Source organism: Epinephelus moara, chromosome 13 (genome assembly GCF_006386435.1).
Source record: "Epinephelus moara isolate mb chromosome 13, YSFRI_EMoa_1.0, whole genome shotgun sequence".
Lineage (NCBI taxonomy): Eukaryota > Metazoa > Chordata > Actinopteri > Perciformes > Serranidae > Epinephelus > Epinephelus moara.
Genome location: NC_065518.1, coordinates 3,738,788 through 3,751,572, shown reverse-complemented (window position 1 = coordinate 3,751,572; position 12,785 = coordinate 3,738,788). Strand labels below are relative to the sequence as shown.

The 12,785-nt window shown below is 41.9% G+C and overlaps 1 protein-coding gene across 2 annotated transcripts in view; it reads right to left on the bottom strand.

Moving 5' to 3' along the window:
- Positions 1-12,785, bottom strand: part of grid1b (glutamate receptor, ionotropic, delta 1b) — an 827,749-nt gene that overhangs the window by 94,015 nt on the left and 720,949 nt on the right. For both annotated transcript variants that reach the window (XM_050059333.1, XM_050059332.1), the window contains exon 8: positions 8,869-8,988. In XM_050059333.1, the coding sequence (XP_049915290.1) occupies positions 8,869-8,988 (120 nt within the window). The remainder of the gene's footprint in view (positions 1-8,868; positions 8,989-12,785) is intronic.

Sequence of the window (12,785 nt, the reverse complement as noted above, 5' to 3'; positions counted from 1 at the left end):
AAAATAACAAGAAACATGTTTGGAGAAATTTTATTTGACGTGTACTTTGAGTTGTTAGTGTCCCTAACAACAACACTTTTTTAAACATTGTTTGAAGCTAAATGTGGCAAAATGTTGATGTTATTTTCAGCGTGAGACACTTTACAAATGGCACCCCATACTTTCTTGCCATATTTTTTTCAGTAACCATTGGTCACATTTTCTACAGTCACCTCCTCCTCCTCCTCCTCCTCCTCCTCCTTTTCTTCCTCTCCTAATTTTGACCTGTCTACTCCCATCTCTCATTGTCATTCTTTCTTTTCCCTTCTTCTTTTTCCTTGAACTCTCTCTAAGATTTTTTTTTAATGACCTTAATCCTGTTTTTCTTGTCTTTCGTTTTTTTCTTTCTCTAAATATCCTTTCCTGTTCTTTCACTCTCATTCTCTGTTCCTGTCGGTTTCCTTACAGTCAGAGTTATTTGAAGTCTGACATTGATCCTTTAACACATATATATTTTTAAACTGGTCTGAACCCACTCTAACTGTGTAGTCAATGCAGAGTTGCGTTACATAAGACGGCCTTGGAAATAAAACTCCTCACAATGTAATATTACATTTAACTGTTTAACCAGTAAAAAGCAGATTGATTGAGTCAGAGCAGCAACTTGCATCACACGGAGGTTGTGAGTGTGACACAGGAGCTAATAATAAATTGTAGTATTTGACTAAACACCTACACCGTCAGCGCGTAGGCCGAGGTGACGCACTGGAAGGCAGTGATCAAATACATATTGTTAAATGTTACGCTGCTGCTCTGTGTTGATTAACCTACTGTACGATGGAGCCTAAACACACGTACAGGGAGACGACTTCAGAGTCTTCAGAGAGTTAATTAAAACCTCATTCATCCTGTTAAATATTGATTGGTTTACTGGCGAGGGACGAACATTCGTGGTCCTGTTAATCAAGGTTAACGTAACATGGTTAAACAACTTTTTCAATAATTGGAAAAATTAATGGAGTGAGAACTGAGCGTGCTCGCTGTTGTCGAAATGATGACTGTGTTCATTCACAAAGGAAGACACAGTACTGTAAATCTGCCTGCTCAACAACTACAGCTCCCAGGAGGCACTGATGGAGGCTGAGACTCATGAGACGTGTTGGTGTTGTATGTTGGCAGAAGAATTGTTTTACCTCAATATGAAGAGGCGTTTTATTTTCATCGTGTACTGCAGCTGCATATGCTCATCAAAGAGGATGAATGAGACCATCAAACATCGGGTAATCTCTATGAACACATATCTGCATGTATGTAGATATGTGTACATAACATTTGAACGGCTTTGGTTGTATGTAGGTCAACAGTCCATGTCGAGGGAAAAAGAGAAAGTATGCATTGACCAAAGTGAAATATTGGAACCCATCAGTCATTATTCAGTGAAAATTTAGCTTTTTATGAGCTTTTTAAAAAAAAAAAAAAAATCTGCATTCATATGCAGTTATGATGCAGTATGACATAGGCGCAAACATTTCCAGTCGCTTCTCTCAAAGCGCCACTAAATTTGGGGTGAATTTATGGTCTTCTGTCTATTTTTAAAGTGTTGGTGGTGCTTTTTGTGGTATTTTCTGCCTACTAGGTCAACTGTTCCCAGAGGTCTGTGAAACACTGTCAGGCTAATGTTACCAGCTAACGTTAGCTAATATAAGCTACTATTTTCTACTGACAAGGTCATCTGTTCCAGTGGTCTGGTGAAACACTGTCAGGCTAACATTATAAGCGAATGTTAGATAAAATAAAACACTGTTAAGCTTATGTTACAAGCTAAAGTTAGCTAACTTTAGCTACTATTTCCTACTACTAGGTCAACAGTTCCCAGAGGTCTGGTGACACACTGCCAAGCTAAAGTTACAAGCTAACGTTAGCTAAGTTTAACTCCTATTTCCTTCAACTGTTCCCAGAAGTCTGGTGAAACACTGTCAGGCTAATGTTACCAGCTAACGTTAGCTAATTTAAGCTACTATTTTCTACTATTAGGTCAACTGTTCCCAGGGGTCTGGTCAAACACTGTTAAGCTAATGGTACAAGCTAACCTCAGCTAACTTTAGCTATTTTCTACCTACTAGGTCAACTGTTCCAGTGGTCTGGTGAAATGGGAACTGGGAGCAAAAAAGCGACTAGCGACAAATCTAGCGACTTTTTCTGATGTTATTGAAGACTTCTGGAGATTCTGTTGTGAGGGCACGTATCTTTTTTATTCTTCTCAACGGGCAGCGGATGCTGCCGTGGGCTCCTCTCTCGCCCCAAATCACTCCCAGACGGCCCAGTCCTCCCTCCCAGCAGCAGTCAGAGCAGGAGACGTTAACCCCTCCACGTCCAGACTGCAAGTGAATCGCGCATGTGCGGAACCGCCGCTGGCTGATCTATCGCTCTGATCCTGACCTGGTTTACAGTCAGGGCGGGATGTAAATGTAAAATTTTCTTTGTCTAATATAAATCACTGAAAGAAGGTTCATTTGTAGTTCTAAACATATTCAGGGTGTTTTTTTACTCAGTTTTTGTCTCTCCCACGACGTTATTCCTCGACGTATTCCTTATTAATTATGCAAATTAGGCGATGACGTCATCTAGCGACTTCTAGCGACTTTTAGGACAGCCAATAGCTACTTCTCTTACTGAGGAGTTGGCAACAGTGGTGATGGTGTTTCATTCTCTCCTCTCTATGACACTTGTATCTCGACCAGTAGCCTACTTTTGTTGCATTTGCTGATCCTCTATAGTACATAAATACAGTATAGCCTAGTATAATCACATATCGGAACAACCGGACGTCGGACTAATGGGCTGTCGGACTAATGACATGGACCCGGTGAAACACTGTCAGGCTAATGTTACAAGCGAACGTTAGATAAAATTAGCTACTATTTTCTACTGACAAGGTAATCTGTTACCAGAGGTCTGGTGAAACACTGTAAAGCTAATGTTACAAGCTAACACTAGCTAACTTTAGCTACTATTTTCTACCTACTAGGTCAACCGTTCCCATAGGTCTGGTGACACACTGTCAGGCTAACGTTACAGGCTAACATTAGTTACTATTTTCCACCTACTAGATCACTGTTCCCAGAGGTCTGGTGAAACACTGTTAAGCTTATGTTACAAGCTAACATTCGCTAACTTTAGCTACTATTTCCTACCTACTAGGTCATCTGTTACCAGAGGTCTGATGAAACACTGTTAAGCTAATGTTACTAGCTAATTTTAGCTAACTTTAGCTACTATTTCCTACCAGTAGGTCAACAGTTCCCAGAGGTCTGGTGACACACTGCCAGGCTAAAGTTACAAGCTAACATTAGCTAAGTTTAGCCACTATTTCCTACTACTAGGTCAACTGTTCAGGAGGTCTGGTGAAACACTGTCAGACTAGTGTTAGAAGCTAACGTTAGCTATCTTTAGCTTGTATAACCCAAGGCTTATTACGTTGTCGGGTAACGGTTAGCTGCACAGTGATGCAGTGGTTAGCATTGGCACCTCACAGCAAGAGGGTCCCTGGTTCAAACCCAGGGTGGGGTTTGTGCAGAGTTTGCATGTTCTCCCTGTGTCAGTGTGGGTTTCCTCCAGGTGCTCCAGCTTCCTCCCACAGTCCAAAGACATGCAGGTTAATTGATAACTCTAAATTGTCCGTAGGTGTGAATGTGAGCGTGAATGGTTGTCTGTCTCTATGTGTCAGCCCTGTGATAGTCTGGTGACCTGTCCAGGGAGAACCCCGCCTCTCACCCAGTGTCAGCTGGGATAGGCTCCAGCACCCCTACGACCCCCAACAGGATATGTGGTTACATAAAATGAATGAATGAATGTTAGTGGTGCACATAACAGAATTTACAGCCCAGGAATTGGATGTTTCTTACTGAAATGCACGTTGGGAGTCATAGTTGACTTCTCTTCTTCAGTTTTTATGTCCACATTTTTGTATTTTCCACTTTCTAATCAAAGAACCAGATATTTTCTAACACTATTCATCGTTTATACCGATGATTCAACCAGGAGAGTTTCATGTCCTTCAGAATCCTGCAGTGATTCAACAGTCAGTCAGCTTCTGTTGTATATGAGAGACTGAAGACAGAAAGCAACAACCTGGATGTTTGTAAAGACTCCTCAAGCACCAGAGCAAACTAGTTCCTCCTTTTCACTCCAGTTCATTATAGTATCTGTTAATGTTTTAATCGGTCTGCTTCCTCCTTTTTTTCACCAGCTTACTGTTGAATAATGAGTGTGAAGGTTTGTCAGATGACAGAGCACAGTGTCATTTGAGTAGTTCAATGATTAAAACCTGGTGATTGTAAAGGCTGACACAAACGATAATGCTACTTAGACAGCTTACAGTGTAGGTACAGGCAGGGATGAGCCTGAAGATAATTAAGTTATACTTCTGCACACACACATATACACTAATGCCGTTATAGAGCGCACTAGAGAACACTACTTTGAGTTAAATGACAAGGGCAAACAGTTTAGTGTCCTTTCTATTCATCCTCTTTCTGCAGTAGTACTACCTCCATCACAACTTCAAAAGACATATTTCATCCTAGCAACCACCCTCAAACACCATGGCAACCGCCTATTTCTTTCAAGCAACAAACAAGTGAGCCCAAATTTAAACCCTTTCAGAAATGTTTTTATTTCATTCCAGCTCCCACCGTACGAGTTTGTCGTCTGCGATGTGAAGCCAGAGGTCACGATTTATGTACTCGAACTGTACAGTCTGATTAACAGGCCCCGACCTGAGTGCTTATAATGTGCGTGTAAAAGGAACAATAGAAAGGTCTGTGAGCCCTTGAGGACTGCTCTGGCCACTGACAATTATAAAGATTAATTGATTGATAATGTGGGGCTGCAGGAAGGTAGACGTTTGTCTGGAAGCGAAGGTACAGCTCACAGTAATATAAAGACGGACGCCCCAGAAAGAGATTAAAAGTTAATTTCTGCAAAAATGGGTCAGTCCAAGTTTTGATTTTCTCTCAAACTCCTGATCCCCCCACTTTCTCTCGCTCTCTCACACACACACACACACAAGTTAGCAGCACCAATAAACTACACCAGTCCAACCAACGAAGGCAATGAGTACAAGCCACTCATAGAAAGACCATGGCAAGTCATTTCTTCACCATCCTAGAATTTGCAAATTTGCTTGCTGGGGGCCTGGGCACACACTGCTTTACTTTCATTCAATACCATCACAACCTGATGAGCCGCCCTCTTGTGGCCTAAAAGGTGTACACCACCTAATACAAACGCCTGAAAAAAAAAACGAAAGCGGTCCAGCCCCAGTTTATAACAAAGCACTCAAACCTGAGTGGGTTCATTTTAGCATTCGTAACATCTCCAGTTATCTCTGCTCTTCCTGATGACATGTGAGGAAGAGGAGGAAAATGTGCACAGGAAGAAGCAGCATACAAATAAAAAACACAGAGGCAGCTCACACACTGAACACTGCAAGCTCCCAGAAGTTTGATAAAGAAAGCAAGGCTGTAGTGCCCCCCTACACCCACGGTTGAGAATGGTCTGTGTCACCGTACACGATGTGTCGCATACGACCGATGGGCTTCGACACAGCCGACTTGACAGCTGACGAGATTCAACAGCATCAACAACAACAATAACAGCCTGCGGCGCTCCTCTGTGCAGGGCAGCGCTGTCAGGCCAACACTGAACAAACACACCAACGGGGAGGGGTGTGTGTGTGTGTGTGTGTTTGGTTTTGTATGAAACACTTTCTCCAAACAGGTTATTTAGTCCTTTACAGTGCGAGGTATAGAGGCCAAAAACGCAACTGTACAAAATGGTACAAACAAAAAAAACCAAAGTGAAATCTTTCCAAGTTGAAGATGTTTGTGTGCAAATGTGACTGTTAGTGTGTGTGTATTTACAACACATTCTCACTACTACCTTCTCACATATCGAAGTTGGGTCATGGACTTTTCGGGGAAAGATTTCTGAAAAGAATTCTCCATCCACGTGTCGAGATAATGGCCGCACAGACCACCGCCATCTACAACACTGCCCCCGTTTAAAGCAACACATTCTCACTCATCACATATGACGTCCAAGGTACCCTGGGTGTGTTGGTTGTTGACGTTCTGGGACGCCGTGTCAACTTCAGCCTGTTACATGCATTGTCTGTTTTCAAAATACACTTCTGTTTTCACAGGAAATTTACAGTTTGCATACAGTCTCTTTCAAAATAAAAGCACTATGTCGGTACAACACTGCAAATTGACCTTTTTTCCTTAAACAACAAAAGCAAATGGTTGGGTTTAGGATACAAGAACAGGGTTTGGCTTTACAATCTTACAGGAAGTGAGTGCCGTCCTCCTAGGTGAAGGTCAGTGGTTGCTGGACCCATCCACCACCAGTCCTGCCTGCCGTACTCGAGCTTTTGCCCCCTTTAGTATTGTTGTTGTCCTGCCGCATTTCCCCACTGCTGGGCGCTGTTACAGAATCACAGCCACCGGCTACATATTATACCGACATGAAAAGGATGGCTTTTTTTGTTGGCATCCGACGCTGGAATTCACTGATCAAGTGCTGGTATTCGACAACTTCGGAGTGAGACCAGGTTGGTATTTTCAGCATCTTTTACATAAATCTGCATCTGTGTATAGGCACAATTGTCTGCATGTGTGTGTTGTTTGCCCTTTTTCACCGAAATTAGCAGGTGTATTCAGGTTTTTTTTAAACACCTAATTCAGAATGAAAATGGCCAATGTGATTGAAAATTCAATCCGATGTAAGGGGCTGGAATATTCCGTTTCTAATTCTGAATGAAAGAATTTCTCGCACTTGTATACACTCATTCCTCTTTAAGTTCATTCCGGTCTTTCTGCGCATGCTCATTTCCTTGCCCTTCTGGCGTGATGACGTATAGCATGCATAACAACAGGCTGAGATAGAGCAGTCGGACTCGTTGCCCTCACCGGTTTCCATTCGCCACAGCACGGTCTTCTATCTCCCTTCTTCGACCTTCTACCTCTCTTCTCCTCCTCAACAGACGAAGCATTACAGAACAAGGTTTCATGTCGTACTGCTGCTTCAAGAATAGAAGCAAAACAAGCCCGAAAAAGGCACTAAGAACGACGTCGTCAAGCATCTTGTTATCCGGAGCGAGGACTACAGTGTTTTCTTCCGGTAAACATAAACACGTAACATCCACCCCGCCCCCTATCCAATCAGAAACCTTCCCTGCCCCAAACCTTGCACGGACCCGAATAAAGGCGATTAAACTGATCTCCGTGTAAACCCTCATTCGGCATGAATATTTCCCATGTAAAAACTTTAATTCCAAACTTATTCAGTCTCTCTTTCAAACTCAGTGCTGATGACATTTTGAACAATATTCAGGGTGGTATTTTGTGGCCGTGTGTCATCACATTGTGCCTGTAAATAAGCTTAAACAAGTTGGTCCACCCAGGTGTTTTATTCCCATTACTGCTGATCAAAGCTGAAGCCAATAAATACCCGTGATTACTGCAGAGCCATTTGTGCCAGGAGTAAATGCTGATGGTAACCTTTCCCATTAATACAAAAGCCAGATGTTAGCAGGTGTTAGTGGGTATTCTGTGCAGTCAAAGAGGCCTCAGAGTGTCAGGTCTCAGAGTTTGTTTGAAAGCAAAGCTGTACTAAAGATTCCCTCGTGCCGAAGTGCTAGTGAGTGAGAGACTGATTGAGCACAAGAGTGTGACACGTAGAGAAAAGGTGTGGAGATGTATGTGTGATAGCATGTGTCTCCGTGTAACAGTGTGTAAGTGTGAGTTTGAGATGTGTGTGTCAGACTGAGCTGCTGGCAGCGTTCAGTTCAGGATGGAAGTTACTTCAGCAGACAAGTGTATAGTCTGCTAACAGACCTCTGGAGCACCAACTTCTCAAATTCTTGTGGGTAACTAAAGAACTATAAACATTGTATACACACAAAACGAGGCCTGAAAGAGGCGTTTGCGACTTCCCACGCAAAAGTTGTGATGTATAAAAACAGACTTGATGGGAGAAACTTTGACCCAAGCTTACGAACATTTTAGAGACAGGAAATTGGTGATGCAGATGGTGAGGTGGAAGCCTAGTTGTAGAAATTGTTGTTTTTATAAATGAGACCTCAGGTCGTTAAAAATGGTAAAAACACTGAATAAAACAGTTTAACGTTTGAAAAGAAAAAAAAAGTTTTTTTCTGATGCTGCTTGTCACTTATAACTATGGTGTCTGAGGTGAAGACATGAAAACGTAAATGTCTCTATCTAGAGCCGGTGGTTGGTTTGTCCATTCTGGGCTACATTTCGGTGCAAGATGGCGACCTCCGTAGACGAGGACCTGCTCCCTATGTAGATATGAGCATCTCATTCTAAAGTAACAAAAACGATTCTTATTTTCAGCTGATAATAAACAAAAGAAAATACAATTATATTCCATTTCTGCCTGTGTATCTCCTTAAATCCTTCATACTGGACCTTTAATTAGCCAGCTTACAAACATTAACCCTGCCACCCTTTGACCTCAAAAGAACTACTGAAACTTTCTTGGGGAAGCTTGTGGAAAGTTTTCAACTGTGCCTCAACTATTATTTCCTCATATGGAGACACCACAACATGCATCATTCACCAGAACAACTTGTATGCTCAGTATCGTCTGCCATTCTCTTCAAACTCACTGGCAAAATCAAGTCCTCCCACAGAGAGCGGCTGTGAAAAGGGCAACGTCAGACTAAATACCGGAGTGGTAACAACATGTCTGCTCTGTCTGAATATCAGGCTGCAGCTTTTTGGGTTTGACACACGTAGGCGATGTCGCCTCTGCACCATTTTTTCTCTCCGGCTCATTCGTTAGAGTGAAACACTGTGAACTCACCCTCTTGGTGTCCTTGCCGAAGGTCTCGCTGAAGCTGGAGCCGAGGATCTCAAACTGGACGTGAGAGTTGGAGCCGCTGTCCTTAAAATCCATCGTACCTGTCAGTCCTGTGATGTTGCCCTGAAGGATGAGAGACACACAGAGAGGAATTCAGAAGTGATGGAAGATTATCTGGACACTTTTACTTCCACTCTGCAAAAACTTTGGACCTCTGTGACTTTAATAATAACAATAATAAACATCAGAGTCTCCTTTATCTTGACCTCCTCCTTTTATTTGATTCATTTCCTTGTAATGGCGCAGTCCAGCTTCGGGATGGACGGGCCTATAAAGTGTGTGACATGAGCAGGGGAGTTTGTTTCCTACGGACTTTCCTTAACTTAAAGTCGTTTTTGTTGCTCAACCTTACCAAACCATAACCGCAGTGGTGTTAGGTGAAAAATATTTCTCCTATAGTCATTTGTAATGGGTTTGTAAAGCACTGATAAACGACATCATCCCGAAGACACTCATCCGTGTTGTTCTGGACGGCAGTGAAACATTAAGATGTTTCGTTTGGAGGACTTTGGAGGCCACACACGCTCCAGCACAAAGGAGGGAGCAGAAATTAACGACTACTTTATTGAACTGTATTCTATCTTGTACCCATTGTAAAAGAGGCCCTGCCAGTATTGTTAACTTTAATGTCCATGCAGATAAAATATAATGAAGTGACAGAGAGAGGCAGGGAGACAGTAAGACAGAGGAGGGACGGATGAAGGGACAGAGACACAGGAGATATTAAAGACGGGTCAGAAAGAGTAACGAAGGGGAAAATCGTCTAAGAGGAAGGGAGGGAGGATGGCAGACAGCGAGGGGATGAAGGTGAGGAGAGGAGAGGGTTAGAAAACTGCAAAAGGGAGACAGCATGGAAAGACAAAAAAGACCTAGAATTTGAGTCCAAGTGGAGGTGTGTGCCAAATTTGAGGAAATTCTCTGAAGGCCTCCCTGAGATATCATGTTCATGAGAATGAGATGGATGCAAGGTCACAGTGACCTCTGACCACCAAATTCAAATCAGTTCATCCCTGAGGCCAAGTGAGCCTTTTGCTGAATTTGAAGAAATTCCCTCAAGGTATTATAAGATATAGCCTTCATAAGAATTCGAAAGGCAAGGTCACAGTGACCTTGACCTTTGGCCACCAAAACTTAATCACTTCACCCTTCAGTCCAAACAGATGTTTGTGTTAAGTTTGAAGATATTCCCTTGAGCTGTTCTTGAGACATCGTGTTCACAAGGATGGAACGGACAGACGTGTATGGACATTTTGGGAGAACATGAAAACATAACCTTTGACCTTTGGATATTAAATGACATAACTTCATCATGTTGTGGCCAAAAACATGTTTTGTGATGTCACAGTGACCTTCACCTTTGACCACCAAATTCTAATCAGTTCATTCCTAACTCTATGTGGATGTTTGTGCCACAAAAAAAAAATCCCTCGAAGTGTTCTTGAGATATTGCATTCATGAGGATGAGACATACAAGGTCACAGTGGCCTTGACCTTTGACCACCAACTACAAATCAGTTCATTCCTGAATCTAAGTGGACGTTTGTGCCAAATTAAAAAAAAACAAAAAACTCAAGGCATCCTCGAGATATCGCATTTACAAGAATGAGACAAACGCCTTTGACAATCAGTTCACTCCTAAGTCTAAGTGGACATTTGTGACAAATTTGGAAAAACAAAATCTGTCAAGGTGTTTTTGAGATATCGCATTCACGAGAGTAAGACAAGTGAGGTCACAGTGATCTTGACCTTCGACTTATGACAACTTAAAAGTGGTCAGTTCATTGTTGCATCCAAATGACTTATTGTCTGGACTTAGGGACACACAACACGAACACATAATGCCTCTGGCCACAGCTATCGTTGGTACAGAGGAATAAAAACAGCTTAATCACAGTATACAATATGCAGTATAATGTTGCCAAAATACCAATTTAGTGATATTTATTGATTCTAAAATTTGAAACGGCTTTCAATTAATTTTCCGCACTATTGATAAACCAGCACCAGCTCTGCTCTTTTGCTTTCTTACAGACAGTTTCCTGCTACTAATCAAGAAAAGTAAAGTCATCATTGTCATGTTAGAGCCTTGTTATATTTACCTATCAATAAAAATTTTAAATTGTGGCCCTCGATGTCAGTTTTTTTCTGTGGTGTTGAAAATGCTGTCAAACATTGATAACTTTCATGGTATTATACTGAAGTTGGGAATTCCAGTATCATGAAAACACTTCTGCAAAGGTCTAGTAGAACATTTTGCCACCGTGACCTTTGAAACTGCTGCCGCCACCCGTCCTGTAGCTTTAATATGAAGCTGTGTCCCATGATGCTTTGCAAGCTGCTAAGCTGTGGAATATTGATGTCAGATTGATGACCCCAAAAGGGACATGAAGCAGGCTGGACACACAGAAATCTCCATGGAAACTGTCAGTACAAGAACGAACAAGGACCGATATTGATGCAGGCCTAGTTAATCATGAGTTTATTAATCAGCGCTTGGCTTTATTAATTCATCATCTGTGATTTCTGCTTTCTGGCTCGCTAGTTGATCAGCTGCCTCTGTGTAGAATATAGTGTGAGATATGTCGTGTCATATAAAATATCATTAGAGCCTGACAGACTGAGCTGAATGCAGCTGTTGACAGAGGTGCTGCTCCACTGAAAGGCCATGGATGAAATGTCGTTTCATGTCTTCCATCAGTTCATGTGGGATGTAAAGCAAGACTGAAGACACTCATCACTGCAGGCCAGCAAGCTAAATGTTGGTCCGTCAGCTGCAAAGGTCGCAGTCACTGTCACCTGGAGAAAGTTTGATAATGTTTGTGTTGGTTTGTGAACGGTTTGCTACAAAGTCAGCGATGCTTCCAGTCCTCCATCTGTCTCCCTAAAATAAAGAAATATAACTGTAGCACTATGTGACTATTTGTACAGCAGGGCTGTGTTTTCTGAGCTCAGGACTGTCAGTATTTCTCATTGTGATGGAAAATTGTGTTTTCAAGGGATACAAGGTCATGGCCACCGCAATAAAACAGAAAGTTAGGGACATGACAGCAAATATAAAACAGTCAAATCTATGACACACAGAATTTATTCAAGAAGGTCAATAAAATGCAGTATTTCTAAAGAACAGAACAATGTTACTGTGCCATCAACTTACACTGTCGCACCACTTTAGAAATAGAGTTTTAAATTCATATACAATTGTATTTTAGCATACAACATAAAAAAATGAGCTATAGGACATTTTTTAGATTGCCCAGGTAGTGTCAAACAAATGGAGCCATTTACCTTCACCTCCAGATCTTTTACTGGGAAGCTTCATTGTAATCTCAACTGTTTTAGCTGTGATACTGAACCAAACTGTCTTACTGTTAAACTGAACCAGCTGAAACTGAACACATTAACCTGTCAAACTTAACCGTTAGCTAACATGATGTTAATGGTTTAAACTTTTACACCAATTGTTAAGCTAACACAAACCAAACTTTTAGCTGTTCAACTGAATTTTGACCTAACATGAAATAAATGATTGAAACTGTTACACCAAACTGTTAGCTAATAGCCTACATCTGCTAAACTAGCAGATGCTAATACAAATCAAACTGATTTAGCTGTTCAACTGAATTGACCTATGGCTAAGCCCCGCCCCCAAACGCCATGAGCCAATCACAGTGTGTATAGCCATTCCCATACACTGGGACATTCTCTGCCTGGACGTCCATTGAAATGCATTACAGAAAGTCAGTTTTGTTCGGTTTTATGAGCTTTTTCTGAGATTTGAAGTTTAAAAATGGTCAAACGGTGTGCATGGGGTACATGCAACTCTGACACAAGGTATCCTGAGAGGCTGGGCGACCAGGTGT